Source organism: Aedes aegypti, chromosome 2 (genome assembly GCF_002204515.2).
Source record: "Aedes aegypti strain LVP_AGWG chromosome 2, AaegL5.0 Primary Assembly, whole genome shotgun sequence".
In the NCBI taxonomy this organism is placed as follows: domain Eukaryota; kingdom Metazoa; phylum Arthropoda; class Insecta; order Diptera; family Culicidae; genus Aedes; species Aedes aegypti.
This window is the reverse complement of record NC_035108.1, coordinates 191,962,417-191,982,472: the sequence shown is the minus strand read 5'-3', so window position 1 is coordinate 191,982,472 and position 20,056 is coordinate 191,962,417. Positions and strand designations below refer to the sequence as shown.

The 20,056-nt window shown below is 36.4% G+C and overlaps 1 protein-coding gene across 6 annotated transcripts in view; it reads left to right on the top strand.

The window, feature by feature from the left end:
* The window catches only part of LOC5566151 (PDZ and LIM domain protein 7), a 123,547-nt gene that overhangs the window by 49,693 nt on the left and 53,798 nt on the right, over positions 1 to 20,056 (top strand). For all 6 annotated transcript variants that reach the window (XM_021843523.1, XM_021843525.1, XM_021843524.1 and 3 more), the window contains 2 exons: positions 6,914 to 7,254; positions 7,314 to 7,497. In XM_021843523.1, the coding sequence (XP_021699215.1) occupies positions 6,914 to 7,254; positions 7,314 to 7,497 (525 nt within the window). The remainder of the gene's footprint in view (positions 1 to 6,913; positions 7,255 to 7,313; positions 7,498 to 20,056) is intronic.

Sequence of the window (20,056 nt, the reverse complement as noted above, 5' to 3'; positions counted from 1 at the left end):
GTTTTTGGAAATATTTCTGAATAAAGTCTTTATTCAATTGAGTGCTTTCTGAACACGCCTCGTGTAGAATTTCCTCCAACTCCTAGTGCACAATTTCCTTCCACATAATATCCTTAGGACAATCTGCTTATAAATTCATCAACAAATGTCAAGAGGGTTTTTTTACATTTTTTTTTCAAGTCTTTCGAAAACTCCTTAATATTTTTTTGGATTAATTCATGGAGGATTTTCAAGAATAATTACTGCCACTGGAAAAATTGATGGGAAAATCCCTGCAATTATTCACGATAAGATCTCTGGACAAATTACTACAAGAACGCCAGAAAAAATGAGGGTGTCTCAGAAGGAACTTTGTTGAATCCATTTAGAATCTTGAAGTAAGGCGGCATCCACAATTTACGTAACGCTCGAGGAGGAGGGGGAGTAGGCTCAAGCGTTACGGCTCATACAAAAATTTGAAATTTTTCATACAAAAAGCGTTACGGAGGGGGGAGGGTGCCAAAAATTTCCAATTTTAGCGTAACGTAATAAATGGACGCTGCCTAATGCAAATCGCGATCAAGCACCCAGTAGTATTCTTAGTCATACCTGTGAAGTAACCACTGGAGAAACTCAAAATCCTAGGAAGAGAATGATTTGAAAAACAGTTGCTGAGCATAATCTGGGCGAAAGTATTTGAAAAATCCCTGATGGACTGTTTGGAGAAATTCCTGGACGAATATTTGCTCAATTTTTTTGAAAAATTGAATTCTTATAAACACTTTTGGCGGAATTACTGATGAAATTTATAAAAGATTTAGTGAAAGCATCTTTGGAATTGAGGCGAATGAACTGGCTAATCAAGTTTAAAGCCTCATAAATAAATACAAAAAATAAGTATCTTTGGAAACATGCCTGTTGGAATCGTTAAGGAGTTACACCAGAGAAGATGGGTTAGTGGGATTTCTTGTTGACAGCGATAACAACTGTTTCAATATTTAGAGATTTTTCCTGAAAAAAAAATCCTGGTGAAACCCATGAAGAAATTCTTATAGAATTCCATAGCTGGTAGCCGTCCCCAAGTAACCAAACAGCACTTTAATTCGCCCTGCTTTTTTATGTAGGTCTATAATACAGCCGTCATGCCCTATATAAGCCGTGTAATAACTGTATAAGGTTAAAAAGACGTAATAGCGGGCTGGTGGTTACTTGGGTCAGCAAGCATATTATTATTTTTTATCTTTATTAGAGAGACTTTCAGCCCCAGGCTGGAACGTCTCTAAGACAGCATAGTAATAGTGACTTTCGAGACCAAAATTATTAAAAAAATGATCATACACTAGCCGTCACAAATACGAACTCATCTGGAAACAAACAGTTTGGTTTGCCATTTCACCGCTAGGTCTATGTAAAATTGAGCATTTTTTCATGAGAGTTCTATCTTGTGATCGAGAATGTTCAAGTCTTCAGCAAAGTTGTAAAGAAAGCCAAAGACATCCAGAAGACAGCCAGTTTGATTCTAAATTTTGCTACTAGTTGGCGCTAGTAAGCATGTAAAATTGAAAATGTAGAAAGTTGGAGTTTTTGCAAAGTTGTTCAGAAAGTTAAGGACATCCGAATGGTCAACAATTTGGTCTCATGTGGAGCACAAGATAGAACATGTTTAGAATGCTCAATTTACACGGTTACTAGCGCCACCTAGTGGTAAAATTGCGAACCTTTTTTGTTTTGCTTTTTTTGTTCCTGTTTTGAGGTGATGCTCAACTTTTCAGTGTGATTCAAACTTCAGCTGAGTGTTGCAATACTCATTCAAGCGAGTCAGTATTAATGACGGATAGTGTACATTCTGTGCAGTAATTTGAAATATTTCTTAATAGTTATCTGCCCAGGATAATACTTGATTGTCATAAAGGAACAAAACGAATTGAGGTGCCGGGACCAATGAGAGTATTGTACCAGTAGATTAAGCTATGCGCTATTTTTAGTGAATAGATAGGAAATGCAGAAAGGTTTCAGAGATGATTTTATGATATATTATGCTTTTATGATATTTATGCTTCGTTCGAAAGATTTTAGTTGCTGCTCCAAGAGAAAAAAGATAACATATGTAAAAATTAACTATTTTGTTTGAATTCCTTGTATGATTACCTACTACTGGAGCACTAGTGCAACTACTACAGGGTGTCCGCAAATTACCCGTACCTTCACCTTTATATTATTGGGCAACCTATTATATTATTGGGCAATAAGTTTGACACATTTCCGAGTTCAAATATTTGTGAAACCAAGCCAAATGTGTTGAGGTGTCTTAAGGGGAGATGTTTTTCGAGCTCTATGACGGCAGAGAAATGTCCATAGAACTCATTGGAATTGAACCGTATAATTTTGTATTTCCAGTCTAACTTGAAGCCACTAAACTGAAAGTTACTTCAAATAATAATAAGACATTTGGATTCATCTCTTTTACGTTTTAGGAACAAAACATCTCTAGTATGACTTAGCGGCCCTCAGGAAAAACGCCCCAGAAAAATTCAAATTTGCCTGTCTCAGTAAGAAACAACAATTTCGAAATTATTTAAAGTTGTATTTTGTGTTAACATATAGATGTATTTGAAATGGTACATTGACATTGATTTTATTATTGTTTTCAATACGAGATCAACTTTTTCATATTTTGCTGTTCGGATAATTTACGGACACCCTGTAGAACACGTGTAGTGGCACAAGCAATTTGACGCTCAACACATGTTTTTTCACCCGTATTTATATTTTTAGGTTGAAATCTTACGATTGATGCCAAAAGATTTTTTTAGGACTTTTCCTAATTCTGGTATAAATGTTTTTCTTAGGTAATCCACAATTGGTACCCTACTAGAAGCATTTATAACAAATCTTCTTCTTCTTGACATTAACTTCCTCACTGGGACAGAGTCTACTACTCAGCTTAGTGTTCTTATGAGCACTGCCACAGTTATTAACTGAGAGCTTTCTTTGCCAAAGTTGCCATTTTTGCATTCGTATATCGTGTGGCAGGTACGATGATACTCTATGCCCAGGGAAATCAAGGAAATTTCCATTACGAAAAGATCCTGGACCGTTCAGGAATCGAACTCAGACACCTTCAGCATGGCTTTGCTTAGTAGCCGCGGACTCTAACCACTCAGCTAAGGAAGGCCCTTTATAACAAATCTGAGGAATGAATCGGAAGAAAATTTCGATTGTAGATAACAATGTGGCGAATTTCTTACTAAAAGATTGTGGATAAACTTCAAAATATCCTGGAAAAAAAATTCTGGCACAATCTAAAATTCAAAAGCAATAAAAAATAAACTCAGGCTATATTTGTGTAAAATTAAACCCTATCTTTAACATGAATAGTCTCCAGAACACAATTTAATTTTGGCGATCTCGAGACAAGCCCAATCAGATGAATGTTGTGCATAAGTAATTAGAAAATAATTCCATGCGTATCTACATTTGAACTGAACGTTTCAACAAATATATTATTGAAAACAATTATATCACTCAGAGACGACTGGTAATCTCACGTTTTATCTGTTCTATGCAGGCTTGGCAGAGACTCCTTTGCGATGCAAAAATGGTATGCTTTCGAGGTTTTACTGAGGAGTTCAAATTAAACCCAAAATTCACATCACGAATCCTCAAACGGTTCGAGTGAGAGTGCATCGAAATGCAAGGATTTTTTCTGATACTCTTTCTCTCTTGCTTCTATGCTCACCATTACTCATACTTTAAAAGAACTCTCGAGTGACCCGTCCGATGAAAACAGGCCTCGCGGAGTTGTGATGGCACTCTTTTTTAATGGAATTTTCCTCAGTTGTATCGCATCTTCCTCGCTTATTTTTCGTCGCCTCTCTGATTAGTATTTGTATAATAAACAGGCAAAGGCTGCTCTAAAGCGAGCAAACTAACTCTAACTAAATGATTGAAATCGTCGTTTTCAAGATATCTTTCTTTATAAGATGCATATGTGTTGCTGAAATTTGTGAATACGTGCATTTTATGATAGGGGACAACTGTTGATTACTTATTATTGTCCAACAATCAGTAATTTTGTTAACCTTCCAGTCGTCGCGCGGATTGCCACCGTCAGAAGAAGCCATTTACCGAAACATCTGTATTTTTATGAATTACAAATCGGTTTCGGTGATTTCGTTTACCGAACTCATAAAGTCTATTCAAGTGTGTACTTTAATTACATTAAACAAAATTTATTATGATTCTAATAGCTTTCTCAATCCACGAAAAAAAACGCAAGAAATCCTTTATCATCTCACGCATATAATTTTTCTTGGATATGCATGTCGTTTAAACTAACTTTTTGATTTCGAGCAAAACACAAACAAATAAACACCAAATTGAATCATATTTTTGAAACTGGCATGGACATTGATTAATATGAAATGTAAAATAAATTGTACGATGACTATTGTTCGAATATGAAGGGACAATTCTTCAATAGGAATAGAACATCCTGGAAGTACGGGAATCCCGGGGAAAAAAATATTTTCAGGAAACAAGAATCACAGGAAATCTCATTTTCCGGGAAATGCTTCCCAAGGTTTAAGACCCTACTTATACTTACTAGTTATCGGATTTCAACTATATTCAGTGATAGTAAGCACCGACATTGTTATGACTTGGTTTTGAACTGCTTAACAATGGAAGCAAAATATTGACGTTATATTTAATAAAAATTATGTTATTTTAAAATACGTTATATCGACGTATTGCTGTATTGTATTTTGAAGCAAATCTGCCAATACGTAGCTAAACAGTACAAATATTGTTCTGCGCCAGAAATCCGCTTTTTTTTCTAGTTGTTATCTTTTTATAAAATATTAACCTTGACATTCTAGACTTCTAGAGCGAGGAAAAATTCGATCGAATACGGCCAAACTATCACATTGCCTTTCAAGCGTTACGCTTATCCCTCCTGCCAGTTTTCCTGACAAGCATCGACAGTCTGACGCGATAGCGTCCGAGAAGAGCGCATATGTTTGTTATACAACGGACAAATATGTAAACTAGAAATAGCATACAAAGTGTGAGCACATACAGACAAAATATACGTCAAGGTCTATCAACGCAGAACAAAATAGTCTGTTTGTCAATTTTACGTTCGTTTGAAGGCTATTTTTTTCTCGGTTTCAATGGCTTATTATTAAATGTGACGATTTTCAGCGTTGTTTCCACTCGAAAATTTCAATCTCCGACGCATCTTCGGAACCGTAGAATGAGATATAAAAGCCGCCAAACGAACATGCTTATTCTGGCTTTAGGGGGATTAGGTGTTAAATGCTCCGTCGGGGTAAAACGTGCCACCGCAATATCTTCGAGATAATAAAAGTTAGTTAAATTCGATAGATTCAAACGATATCTATATCAATTTCAACACAACATGAAAAAAAAACAATTTCCACAAGAAAAATATCACAAAAAAAACGATTTTGGCAACCTTGGGAGTGAATGACGTGGGGCGAAATGCGTCTTACTGAATCGTTGCTATGAAACCATCAAATTATGTCGAAAAACCCAAACTCAAGAATAGCGTTTTAGATTATATTCACATTTATTATTGTTTTTTCCCTTAGAAGGTGCATATCACCCCGTATTCCCTTAACTTTATTTTCCCGCGAGTTGACGCCCGTGTGAGCATGAAAACGAAACTTCACTCGTTTTATTTTGGTATCGTTAGCGGGAATGGGAAAAATTTGGCCGGCACCCACCGAAAAATGCACTTCTAACTTACCCCATCGCCATCATCATCAGCGTCATTGCTGACCATATCAGCGTTGGGGAAGTTAGAGTGATGGTCACTTTGAGTGTTCTCTCTATGTTTACCCAAGTGCATCTAACATTTAGCTATCGATATTGGCATTGAATTGCTTCTGTCTGACAAGTTATTGCATCATGATAAATTCCATTAATTTGATGTGGCACTTCCTTCCTCTGGTGAGACAGACACCCATCACTGTCACTTTCATTAGTATTTTTTGGGTGACGAGGCTACGTTATGCTTTGAGCGATTCATTAGTCGATTAAGATGGATGACTCTCACTACATACTAATTACTTGAAGCATCCGTCCAAATCCGAAACGAAAATGAGTGACCTTGTGAATTTAACTAGATCACATCATCGCGGTCTGACTCTTGTGTATAAGCCTGCGGGTATACGTAAAAACACGTAAGAATGTCTAACATTGTATCTGATATGATTAAATGTTGTCACTTTACGATGCCATACCATTAGAATGACAGTACTGTGCCCAAGAAAAACGTTATCGATAATTAGTTTTGTCGAACCGATCCCGCTGATAGATGAACAATATGGACATTTGCTGCGATATCCAATTTGAGAATATTAAATATGAATCTTCAGCTTTATTATTCGGTCACACTTGTGTAGGCTCGAATACGAAAATCAATTGCATCAAATTTGGCAAACATATTTTTTGATAAACTTATTTTACAATAAAAGAGGAAAATATGAAATGCTTCGAAACTAAACAGATATAAAAGTATTTCAATCTGGCATCATCATTGTGGCAATTTGGTTGCACAAACTGCAATACAAATGGACATCAAATAATCTAAAGTTCTCAACAAACAAGTTTTTTTTTAATAAACGATAATAATAATGAGAAAATAGGAAACCAGCCAAAAGGGTACCCGTGGGAATCAAAGTATGTACCGTAACAGAATAACTTGTATTTCCAATCAAAACTCTCAAGGTTTCTTTCTCGTACCTACTGTATTATAAGCAAGAAGTAGGATTCAAATGACTTCCAAGGGGTCGTTTCAAAACAGGTTGTGGTTGTTTGTTCCTGATCCATCAACATTGCCCTTTTTTCAACGTCCGAACAATATCACTAAGTTAGCACTGTCTTCTCGTTCCCCCTCTACTTTTAGGTTCAAGTGAACAGCCCAGCTCAGAAGGAATTGCTACGTGGCGATATCATTACCAAAATCGATCAGTACGATGCACGTGATCTGACCCACAACGATGCGCAGAATCTTTTCCGTACTGCCGGCAATCAGATTAAAATCACAATCCGTCGCGATGATAAGGTCGCTCTGCATCAGAGTGCTCACGAACCAAATGGATATGGAGCTCCGGCGTATAGTCCAGCGATGAGCCCCGTTCCACCAGCCTATGCTCCTCAGCCATTGAGCCCAGTGCCACAGCAACAGCAGAAGCCTCACCAGCATCAGAACTTCCCTCCGCCAGATCCATCCAGCTTGTTGCCAAGGTAATGCCAATTTGTACTCAACCATCTTAGTTTCTGAAATTTGTATTTTTCTATCGTAGAGTGACATCGCCTCTTCCCCATGGACCACAGGCTTACGCTGCTGCTCTGGAGCATCCTATGGAGACATTACCCCACACGGTCTTCCCACAGCTGGATGCTAGCGGTGCTTATCAACTACCAAAGACTCCATATCCTCCAGTGATGCCAAACTATGATGAAGCCAGCGAGGCTCTAACTAATCAGGTAACGGGAGTGCATTTCGAAGGTCTGTTGTCGACCTTCATCAATGCGAAGAATGGTGGTCTAAATTTCTGTTCCCATCTTCAGATGACATTTTGGAAATTGAATCATTCTGAAAATTGGCTTCATTGTGTGTGTGTGTGTGTGTGTGTGTGTGTGTGTGCATACAATTAGATCATAAGAAGTATGTTTTATTCTATGTGATACTTCGAACACCACGGATCATAATTGTTGAAACAAATTGTTGAGCAGTTCGCCATGAATGCCTGTGTGTATGAATTCAATAGTGTTTTGTGACAATGAGTATTACAAAACGACAGCACGGTGAAACGCGAGCGGAGTAGCATGGATGTATTTTCAATTCTCTTCAACTTATTTTGGGACCTACAAGCTTTTTCGTTCATTTCACACGAAATGTTTCAATTGTTTGAAATTACTCTCCTTGTAAAGAGTTTGAATAAATATTTTTCGTTGCAACATTTTCAATACATGAATGGCCCTTTTTTGCTTATATTCATAGCCTTATGAATATTAGGGGTTCACAAATAAAAAGTTTTGTTCCAATGTATTGTTTTCAACTTTTCGAAACAATGATTTGCATAATTACGATCACTACCGAATAGAATCCTGCAAGTGATTTCAACAAGTTAAAAGTTGGTTTAAAAATTAAATCTCCTGAAACCCAGTTTGAATCGAAAAACCAACTCAATTCGCATGTCATTAGAAAAGATAGGACTATTTTGCACACGGGTAGAAATCAGAATCCAAAAACAAGATTATGACTCATGATATCATGATTCCAGCGTGTTTTCGTCTTATGAAAATACACCATGATTTGGACTCATGATATCATGAGTCAGATTGCCGTAACACAACACACGCGTTAGGTTTTTGTAGCTGATTGCTCGGAATCATGATTCAAATGCCAAAAATGCTGAGTCGCGCATCCGTTTATGATCGACAAAATAAAAAAAAGTTAAAAACAGCATACATTGAGATTCGAGCCATGAACCTTCCGATCGTGAGCCACGTACTCTACCACTCAACCACTTCGTCATCTTGAATTTAGTGTGATCGGTACGAATGAGATGAAGCAAAGTGCGCCGCTTAGTGTTTTCACACTGGATGTTACGCTTATGAGGAATCATGATTATGACTCCAGGAACCATGATTTGTGACCCTGATATTATGACCTAACCAATTTATGAATTTCATGATTTGTAAATCATGGTGTGGGGATCAGATTTTTATCCGTGCACTAGCATCAACCGTTTGTACATAGAAAATGTGTAAATTTTATCTGAAATTAATTTAATTTAATCGGTTTATCCATGCAGCCGTTACAACACGTTACACACAGAAATTGAAGCCGTCAGAAATTATTCAAATGTAAACAAAAACTTTGTTTAAATTTCTGAACTTCGGTATTCCATTGTCAATCGATTGATTAGACTATGGGCAAGCATATCATACAACGAGTATCGTGGACTTTGTCGCCAAACGATAAAAAAAATGCCTGGTGTCCAAAACATATACTTTGAGGGTCCGAAATAATGAAAAGCAATGCTTCACAATTCAAGTATTTTCGATGTTTTTTGGATCCTACATGAGCGTATGGGCATTTTTATCTCGAAGAGGAAGTTTTTCTCTACATTGTGGCGTGTTCTTTGACTTGGTTACGCTGTGCAATTAATTAATTGGGACAAAAAAAAAATCACTTCCTTAGGGGGTCCAAAATACGACCGTCACGCTAATCATGCAAAAAATGCTCTCAGATCTCTTCAACCAAAATTGAAACGTCAAATTCACAGTATTACAAATACTTACTAAATTAGTACTTGAAGTTGATGCAAATCCCCCGCCACTCCCGGATTTCATTTTCTAGGGCTAAACCAAGTTATTTATTTAAACGGAAATAGAAAAATCAAACTGGTAGCTAAAACGCCAGAAAAATCAAGGAAAAAATAGTGTGGACGTACAGTAAAACTTATAACAATCGATTTTTTTAGTATGCTCAACTCAAAACTGACCAGAATGATACTTATACCTCTTGCATTTGGGTCCCTCATTGTTTTTTATGTCAAAGAGGTTATCTATGAATGAGTATTTAATTTTTAGGTCGAAAATGCCAAATACTCTAAGGTTTAGCTACATCGGCCAATGTACCGCGTAAAAATAGCGTTACAGTTCGGACTAGATTATCCAGCTATCGATTTTTTTTTCACTCCGGATAATCGAATCACTGAAAGAAAACAGAAAATCTGCTAAAAAAGAACAAAAATATTATCTGTTTTTCGTTGTTTTATTTATATGGCGTAGCCAGAAGTTATTTCTAGGAACATTACTGCCGTGAATCTCAAGTCAGTATCACCTGTAAAAAGTAGACATTGAGAAAATGGGCTATGAAATTTTCAAACTCGTTTTCCATACGAATATTCAAAAAATTCCAGGAGATTGGAACTTATTCAAATATTAATGAAACTTTCACAATTAGCTTTTCATTACGATATCTTTCCGAGAAAAATATGATGATGCTCAAAACACGGTTCATTTTTGTGTTACACAGTGCGGAAATCTGTAGTGGGACTGATATGCGGTTACTTTTCATTCAATTTGACTGGCTGTTTTTTCTTATTTTTTTTTTCGAATAAATTTTATTATCTCATTACTGCAGCTGGAAGAGCATTGGAAGATATATTGAGAACTATACTCAACTAAATTTTGATGAAAATGCAGTTGGACTTGCGATTCATGGCAGATTAGAGCCCTGGACAAAATAAAATGTTGACTAGCATACACCGAAAAACTATTTTTTAAATTCCCTTTTTCTTACCTACTTCCAAAACTGGTAAACCATTCATATTGTATATTGCAATACTAAATTATCTCAAATTTATGCATAAAATCTGAAAAACAAAAATATCGAAAAACATACTCCGGATAATCGAGTCTAAAATTCCGGATAATCGAGTCGCCGGATAATCAAGTCTCCGGATAATCGAGTTCGACCTGTATTTTAAAGGAGGACGTAAAACCCGTGTAAATATAAAAATACGACGTATTTTTTACGTTATCTCAAAGAACGACGTAGTAAAAGTCTTTGTGTTTTTCGACGTTTCATGGCCCTATACGAATCATAAAGTAGACGTTGTTTTGTATGAAAAACAATTTCTGACACAAATTCCGAAGGATCTCCGGGCTGATTCGTATTGCAGACATGTACATATAAAGTGCTCGACGGAGTTCTGAACGCCGCAGATTGAGCACATCCGTTTGAAAAGACCACGTCCATCCATGTTATGAGAAACCCGTGTATGCTCGGTTCTTAAGGTGAATATGCATCGAAGCCAAACCTCAAATTTTCAAGAGCACAAATCTAGAGAACCATACAGCGGTTCGAGCTGAAAACGTAAACGATTGGTCACACGCTGGTGGTGACCAATCGATTAAGTTTTCAGCTTGAATGGATGTTTAGTTCTCTAGATTTGTGCTCTTGAAAATTTGAGGTTTGGCTTCGATGCATCTTCACCTTAAATGGGAGATGACTCGTTGATCGTGGAGAAGAGGACAATCGACCCAGTTTTCGGTTGAGAGTTTGATTTTTCGCAGGTGCGGAGAGTAAGACTGAGCCCATTCAGTACTCCATACGTTCTTGAAGGTTTTCGAAATCCATCTTTTCACATCATCGAAAGGAACCGTTTCTTCGAAACGAGGAGAAGAATGACCAGTCCCGGCGAGGTTATCGGCAGCTACATTTCCGGGTATCCTACAATGTCCGGGAATCCATGCGTAAGTTGTGTTCGGCAGAGAATTCTCCAGCGTCCCCTGAATCCATGGATGTGTGGGCCTTTCAGATTGCAAGGCAGAAACCACGCTTGCTGAATCTGTAAGGATTAATACTGGTCGGTCGGATGTATGGTGGCTTCTATGAAAATAGCAGCGGCTTCCGCGGAAAAAAAAACGGAGCATGTAGAAAGAAGACTAAGGCTTAGTGAAATGTGGGACTCTGAAACTCCCAAACCGACGCCAATGTTCGAGAGTGACCCATCGGTGTAGCGTTTTTCGTGACTGGGATACTTGTTATGTAGCCAATCGAGGACGGTAGCTCTAAGAAACGATGAATTGTCACCTGCGCGAAACTGATTTGCAATTGCATTGTCTATGTTTGGTTTAGATGAGTGCCAACAAATATCTCCGTAGAAGAAGATATTATAACATCGGGTTGATAGAATATTCAACGGGCCAAATATGAGAAGAATCTTCGAACTCTCCGCAGGCCGTACGTTGGACAGCCCTGAGCTAAATAATAGCAAACAAATTTATGGATATCTCTTCTCCCATCTATCGGATTGTTTTGTTTTCTTCAGCAACTCTCTTAATTAGGGTTTGAAGAATTAGTTTTCACTTTGAGATGATAAGTTTGTACTTACATTCCAGTACTAACGTGTAGGGAAAATTTTTCAAAATTTCTACATAGTAATTCACATATAAACCTACTATGTCTTTGGCCACCTTTAAATAATCATCGAAAAAGCTGAAAATTTCACAAAATGCTGAAGATTGTTAGGAAGATATGGGAGACAGGATTTTCTAACTGTTTTGAATTTTGAACCGCGCTAATGTATATTTTTCTTCTAACTTATTTAAGGATGGTTTATTCCTTAATCTCTATGAAATTCTAGATACAGATGAAAATAAAAACTACAATCCTAAGTATTCTCTAGATTGATTTCAAAATACGTTTCTCTCCTTTAATCCGTACTGCAATTGGCGGTGCTTTCATGAATAAATTAAATGGCATACCCGTTGCCATCTACTTTTCTAATCAAATTTATTCTTCGAACTCGAGCACACGCCAAAAGGCACGTACTAAGAAAGTGGGATGCTACAATGATTCTGTAGATAGGGGGAATATCATACCATAAAGGATACGAGGAAGCCAGAACTTATTAAACGTGAGGGATAAATCTCTCTACAGTACCGTCGAAGAACACCCCACCACGAGAGGGAACAAAATGTCCTTTTTTAACTGCCTACCTAACGTATGTGCAAAGCACTGGAAGACAAATTCTTCCTCCAGGAGCAAACAATCTTCATCACTCTGGTTGGAAGCGAATTTCGGTGTAATTGCGATAGGGATTCGAAAGGATGCGCGCGTGCTGATGATGAGTTGCCATCCTTCTTAACTGTGTATAGCTGAAGAGGGTAGGGACATTCATCGAAGAAGCTTTATACTCTATGCCACCACAGCGAGCGGATGGATCTTCTCTCTAGTGGATAGAAAACCACGATATACACAAGGAGAACCGTACGAAGAGTGGTGAAAAGTGTTTGCATCAAATATCTTCATTATCATAAAATACACGTGAACGGAGAGGGCCGTTATAAATTTATTTTGCTGAAGCAAACTTTCCTAGAACCAGTTAAAGGATAAATGTAAGAATCAAGAAACTAATAACATGTGAATAGCGGACTAAAATTTTGAAGCACAATTTAGATGTAAATTTATGCATGATGAATTGTCGCTGAGATTCATATTATTATCTACCGCTAAGAAAACTCAACCCATAGTGAAGAGTAGTAAACGGAAAACTCAAAATGTAGACTTTAGTAGCAATTGTAGCAGCTGCCAAGTTGTGTCTAGAGGAGAAAAACATTATCTTCGGTGTATAAACAACTATTGCCACAGATGGGAAGCCTTAAAGCTTCAATTGAAAGGATATTATAGCTACTGGGGTGTTCAAAAATTACTCGGTCAGAAAGCAAAAGAACTAATCCTACAAATTATTAATAAATATATATCTATCAGACTAACTTTGCAAAATGTAATTCTAAACTGGATTTGAAAGATATAAAATTTAAACAGAAAACCATGATCAGGAAAAGTTCTATAATGCTATTCCAAAAACTCAACCGAATAATAAGTTCTTTTGAGCCACCAAGCACGTTCCGCTGTGCACCGGATTAACATTTCGAAAACACGGAACAATATTCATCCGGCAAAGAAGCTTAACTTTGTAGGCGAAAAAGTTCGCTAAGGACTCCCCATCCCCGTATCCATCGTAACCTCCATCGTTGAAACCGCGCGACTGAAAACTAATTATATTCGAATATATTATTTCTACGAGCGAACGACTTTTACCCACACATCAGAGCGCTGCATCAAGCACTTTCCTGGAGGAAGCCTGACATCGTTCGTTTTTCTCGAAACCACCGCGCCATCGCGCAACTATTTTCTAATATGAGCGCTAGGCATCCGCCAAGAAGGGGAAGTCTTACGAGAAATCCACTTGCGGCACTGTTTCAAAGTTAAGATTTATTAAATTTGTTGAGTTTCCAGTTACAACGGGGTGGTGGGGTTTTCCGCCATCTTGCGCGCGTTCTCTATTTCCGCTGCTATTCGAGTAGGCAAAGTTTTCTTCACTATGTTTTAGGGAAGAGAAAGGAACCATATTTAAGAAAACAGGTTTCAAAAATGTGCAATGTTTGAAAATCCAGTAAATTTGTTATTCTTTTACCTTTTGTCAACATTACATTTACCTTATAACTAGCAGCAGTACATTGTATGTTAGGAAATCTCTGTCGGGTAATCACTACTAAAAAGTTAAATGTGGTTAGCTCGAATAGCATGCGGTTGAAAGCTTCCAGCTTGGTACTGTACTTGTATTGCATACATTTTGGCGAGGTTTTTGTTGGTCGTTAATGGTGAGAATGAGAGCGTCAATGGAGCCGCTTTATCCTTTGTAGCTATCTATTGTCGAATCTAAGTTTTCATCTGAGAAATGTAGGGAGTCGATGCCGGTTATGGACCCTTTGCGTTTTATTTTTGCGTAGGGGTCCTACAGAAAAACATAAAATTAACACTCAAAGCAACCTTATTCATAAGAAAATCCACCGGGGAAACTTCGATTGCATTGTTAGTCAGCAATTTCAGGCAAAATATTTGGTCTAAGGTGCATAAATACAGAAATGTGAACAGTTTTGTAAATTAAACACGCAAGAGGATCCATAATAGGCACGTCGGCAGCGAGTCAGATTACATGGGAATCAGATAGAGGATCCATAATAGGAAACGTCAAATTTGTAATGATTTCTATTTGAAAAAATCAAAGGGTCAATTTCAGCTGACTTCTCTTCAGGTCACATGCTGTAGAAAATCGAAATATACACCGATCTGTTACTTTCGGGAATTATTATTCAATACTGAAGAAATCAAGAAAAAATATCAGAGAAGGAATTTGCAAACTTCATTTTTTTTTACTGTGCGCCACTGTGCGCTGATATTGATCATAAGAACGGACAATTGAACAAAATGACTAATGAATAATTTTCCCATCAAGAGCTACTTGAAAAGTTCATTTTCAAATTTCACACAAAGCAATCATTATAATCAACATGTGGATCTTTTTTTGCACGAAAAGTTAAACTATGACGGACATCTATGTACTCTCCTATTTCTTTTATTAAAAAAATGTAAAATTTTACAATGAACAAAGTGGAATTCGTAGCACGTCTAGGTTCTTGGTTTTTGTTGGCTGAGTAACGGGTTCATTGAACGCATTTGAAAATAACAGATTGAAAGAAGATTGAAGTAGGGCTGTGCACGATTAGTATTTATCAGTATCAGCGGTATCATATTGATTCAATATCAGTGTCGGCGATATATCGGATTTGAGAATATCGATATCGACCCGATATCCTATAGTTGAAAAAGAGATATTTCTACGCAAAACCGAGAATTTCGGCTTCATTTTACACCAAAAATGGCATTATTGAGTCCATTTCTAAAATATTGTAGTGGTTCTATGCCATACTCAACGAGGGTTCGTTTATGTAACAAAATCTACAAATGTTCCAGTGGATTTCATCAAGAGTTCTTTCAGAGATACCTCTAAGAAAAATTCTAAAATATCTTTTAGAATCTTCAACAGAAATTCTTCATGGTTTACCTTCTAAGATTCTTTTAAAATTAAAGCTTCTTTCAGATCACAAAAAATTCTTCATAGATTCATAAAAGAATGTCTTCACGTTTTCTCCAGGAATAGTAACAATGAATTTCTTAGCAGCTATTTTTGGAGTCCTTTTAAGTATAATTTGGAAGAATTCGTCCAGAATTTCTACTGAAGATATCTATATAAAATTTTTAAAGAATACTCCGAAATTTTTGTTAAAAATCCTTTAACAAATACTCCACATATTCTCTCAAGAAGTTCTTCAAGGATTCTTTCAGATTTTTTTTCTGATATCCTTCGAAGAAATTTTTTAATCCAAGATATTATATGTTGAGAAATCTTGTTTGAATTCTGCAGATAATTTTAGTGCATCTTTGGAGGGACTCTGAGAAAAATAATTACACCTTTTCCGAGAGTAATCACAGAAAACTTTCATGGATAAATTGATGCGATAAGTTTTATATGTAATTTCTTTATAAAATAAATATCAATATAAATATGTAATTTCTTCGTCAAATAATATCACTTGAGGTACATTTTTTATATTATTTTTTTATGGGAACTCTTGAAAAAATCCTGATTTTTCATAAAAAATATACGAGGAACTTTTTAAAAAGCTCTCGAGAGAACTCCAGGGATAATCCCAACTTTGCCCAGCCCGGACCCCCGGAATCTAAATCGGCTTTGAAGACATGTAACGCAAACATCAATGATATGCAATCCATCGGGAGTCTTTTAGACAATGTGGCATATTTACGTGATATCAAACATAGATATAGTAAATTTCTTTATCTTCTATCTTCTATCTTCTATATAAATAAAAATGGAACCTATGTCACGAAATGACTAAAGAACGGGCTAATGGACTTACATGATTCTTTCACTATTGCATTCGTCAAGTGTTCCGACGTGTTTGTGTGAAGGGAACGTTTTGAATAATTCTCCGGAGTAGCTGGAAAATCGACTGAAAACTAATCTGTCATTTTGTATAGAAGTTTTTCAAAGAGTCTTTCAACAACCTACTTGATGGCAAGACGAAGTTTGCCGAAAGTACTAGTTATTAATAAAATCAATCAAATTTTGTATGTGTAAACAGATACTTCAAGCGAAAAAAAACCTCTTTCAGTTTTGTTAATATGACTCTTATGAGGTTCCATTGTACTAAGAGAGCATTCATAAAGTACGTCACGTAAAAAATAACTGTCTAGCACAATTTCAATTTTTCGCGGTTTCTAGACTTGTGTCTCATGTCCGAATTCGTCGTTTGTTTTGTTATAAACTCACATTTTTCGGCAATTGTTATCCACAAAAATGGAAAAATTACCTTCAACAGAAAGGTAAAGGGTAAAGTGTCTAAACTTTCCCGAAGAATCTTAAGAATCCTATAAAGTTCAACAGCCATAGACACCGTGGGATCCTTTACTTAGGTGACATATCTAGCCCATACTCACCCTACTCAAGACTTGCTAGGCCGAATAAGTCACAATTTGCCGATTTTTTTTAATATTATAGAGTCATTACAGGACGGCTTCGTGAAAATAATTTATTATGCAAAAATGTTTAGAACTGTGGGCCAAATCACAGTACCTAACAATATAGTATGGTGAAGTGAGTTTATATTTTTTTTTTTTTTTTTTTCAAAAATCAAGCGATTCTAACAATTTGGTAATATCGAGCAAGATTCAGTAAGAATAATGTTAAAAAATATAATACAGATAATAGCTGCTGAACATTCTAGCTCCTAAGATTCGGCGTTAATCTGATCCAAGAATCGGAGGAGAATTTGCTCAGGCCCATATCAGTTCATAAGTTCCTTCCGAAATCTTGCATCTTGCCCGGGTTTTTATTTAAAAGAAAGCTACATGCAATGCTGTTAGAAGTTCGACCAAAAATCAAGAATTCTGTGCTGATTTTCATATTTCATACAATGTATTCGTAAGTTGTGATTTATCGTAAAAATACAAAAAGAAAAAAATCTTGTTGTCGATGTTATTTCAGCGAGTGCTAACTCCGTGATAATCTACTAAGAAATATATGAAACCAGATGGCCAGTGATTACTTAATTTTCCGATATTGGAGTTGAAAGCTTTTCGGAAGCCTGTCAAACAAGGGAACTAGCACCGTGCACCTAAAAATTAATTTAATATCGTCTGACACAATTTCCAGCTACACTCCCGTGTAAAAGTTTGGGTTCACCCCCTCAAAACATACAAAACTGTTTCATGTATATCTCTGTGATTACACGTCCAACTGAAACTCTCTATAACGCATTCGAAAGGCTAAGGATTAATCTTACTTAAGTATTTTCCAAAAACTTGTTTTGACTTTTGTGAACTAAATTTTTACTTAAAGTTGAGACATTTTTAGAAAAACACATTGAAAAAACATGGTTAATTTCCTCAGTATTGGATCGACCAAAATTTAAAATCAATGTGTAATAAGAATTGTAATCTTATATTATTTGAAAATCACTCACGAGATTTTGACAGAAAAATTTAAAAACAATTTGAAATCAATAAAACAGTCATTCAAATCATCGTGCAAAAGTTTGGGTTTACCCCTCAGTATGGTGTATCGTACAAAAGTTTGGGATCACGAAATTATCATACAAAGTATCAAAATAAATCATCTTAAAAGACTTCTACACTTAAGACCATGACCAATTGAACTAACAGCTATCCGTTTCCCTTCAACAGTGATCCATTAGTAGCGCGCACAAATAAACATTTCTCTTGACCGTGGCTATCCTTTACAGCTTACCGCCTCCGTCTAGCTAATGATAGTGAAAACAGAAACAACACAATCGTGTTTCAAATTTATTACACCGGTGACCTTCATAACCTTCCGACGAAAATCTGCCGTGAAAAGAACGGGACCGCACATGTACGGTCAAGTGAAACCACCAGGACACAATTTGTCACGGCTTTACACGCCTTCACAATGCGATGCAATCCGGGACATGGGCCAACACCTTCTCATTTTCATTTTCCCAACCACCCGTCAAACGTAGAGTGTTGACCGTGCAGGATGCACTGTATTCAAGGGCACCGTGACTCAGTTGCGTTTGATGCTACTTTCTGTTTTGTGATGGTTCTACTGCAGTGTTAGAGGAATTTGGGGCAAGTGTGCCACCTTAAGCAATTTATTATCTAGCTTTGTGGTGAGCTTATAAAATTCACATATTTAATACAGTGAAACCTCCATGAGTCGATATTGAAGGGACCATCGACTCATGGAAATATCGAGTCATGGAACACCAATCCTTTTGAAAGCTGCTTCTAGAGACTATCATAGTAACCATGAAATTTTGTTTTTAGTATGGTTCCATGAGTCGATATCGAGTCATGGAACATCGACTCATGGAGGTATCACTGTATCATGATGTTAATTTTGCATATTCTTATAAGCATTGTGTCATTCAAATTAAAAGAAATTTTAAATAGTAGTTTTAGAGATTCTGAATTCTTAAAATAACGTATTTTTTCAACACTATGGGGCCAGCGTGCCACCCATATAAAACAAGACTGACATCGACTGAATTTCAAATTAGGAAACACGTAAAATAAAAATTTATTTATTTTTTATTTGAATTACTTACCAAATAAGTTTGCCTTCTTCTGCTATTGTTATTTTTATCTACGTTTTATACAAAATAAACCATTAAATTAAAACGTTTGCAGTGTTCGACTGGGTCAGCACCAAATTATTATAAAAAAATTATATTTTGCTTTTTTATTTCACAAAATCGAAGTGCTGCTTCCATATTAATTACGAACTTTTGTTCAGGGTATGTATGTAATTTTACAAATTGGAATAACGAAAAATGATTGTAGACGGCGAATGAGATGCTCAAGCTATTCAGCTGCAAAAGATTTTTTTTGACAAAGGGCTCAACACTAGAAAACATGTTAATGTACAAAATTTGTAACAAAAAAAAACATTACCAATGCTTGATTTTGGTTCACTATTAGCATTCTGGAATTTTCATTTTTAAAAGTTCAACAGATTTATATTACCAAACAGGTGGCACACTTGCACCAAGAAGTACAGATTTCAAACAAACATTTCGCATGTAAATCTTTTTTCTTCGTTCAAATTCCACATCAACTTACACATTTGGACTGCTGCAGGTGCATCGTGCATTAGGAAAATCTGGTTATAATATACCTAGATACCTTATACAGTCGCCTCTCCCTACTCGATATCGAAGGGACCATCGAATAGGGAGAGATCGAGACAAAGAACATTTATTTAATGAACACTAGATTGATCACTCCGTTACTAGGAAAATAATAAACAAACAAACATCACATCGAGTTTCCAAATTGTTCTGAATCACTTAAATCTCATGGTCTACTTAAATCTCATGGACTAGTAACCTGTGATAATGTTCAAATCGAAATATAGAGAGAAAATTGGGAACAAACAATCAACAGGAACACATCGAGATATGGAGATATCGAGATAAGGAGGATGTCGAGATATGGAGAGAGAAATCGTATGCAGAATGAAGGGACCGAAGCAATCATCGAGGGAGAGATATCGAGATGTGGAGAGTTGACTGTACCTCGCTTTTTAAAAACATCCAATATTATGAGCCTCTGATTTTT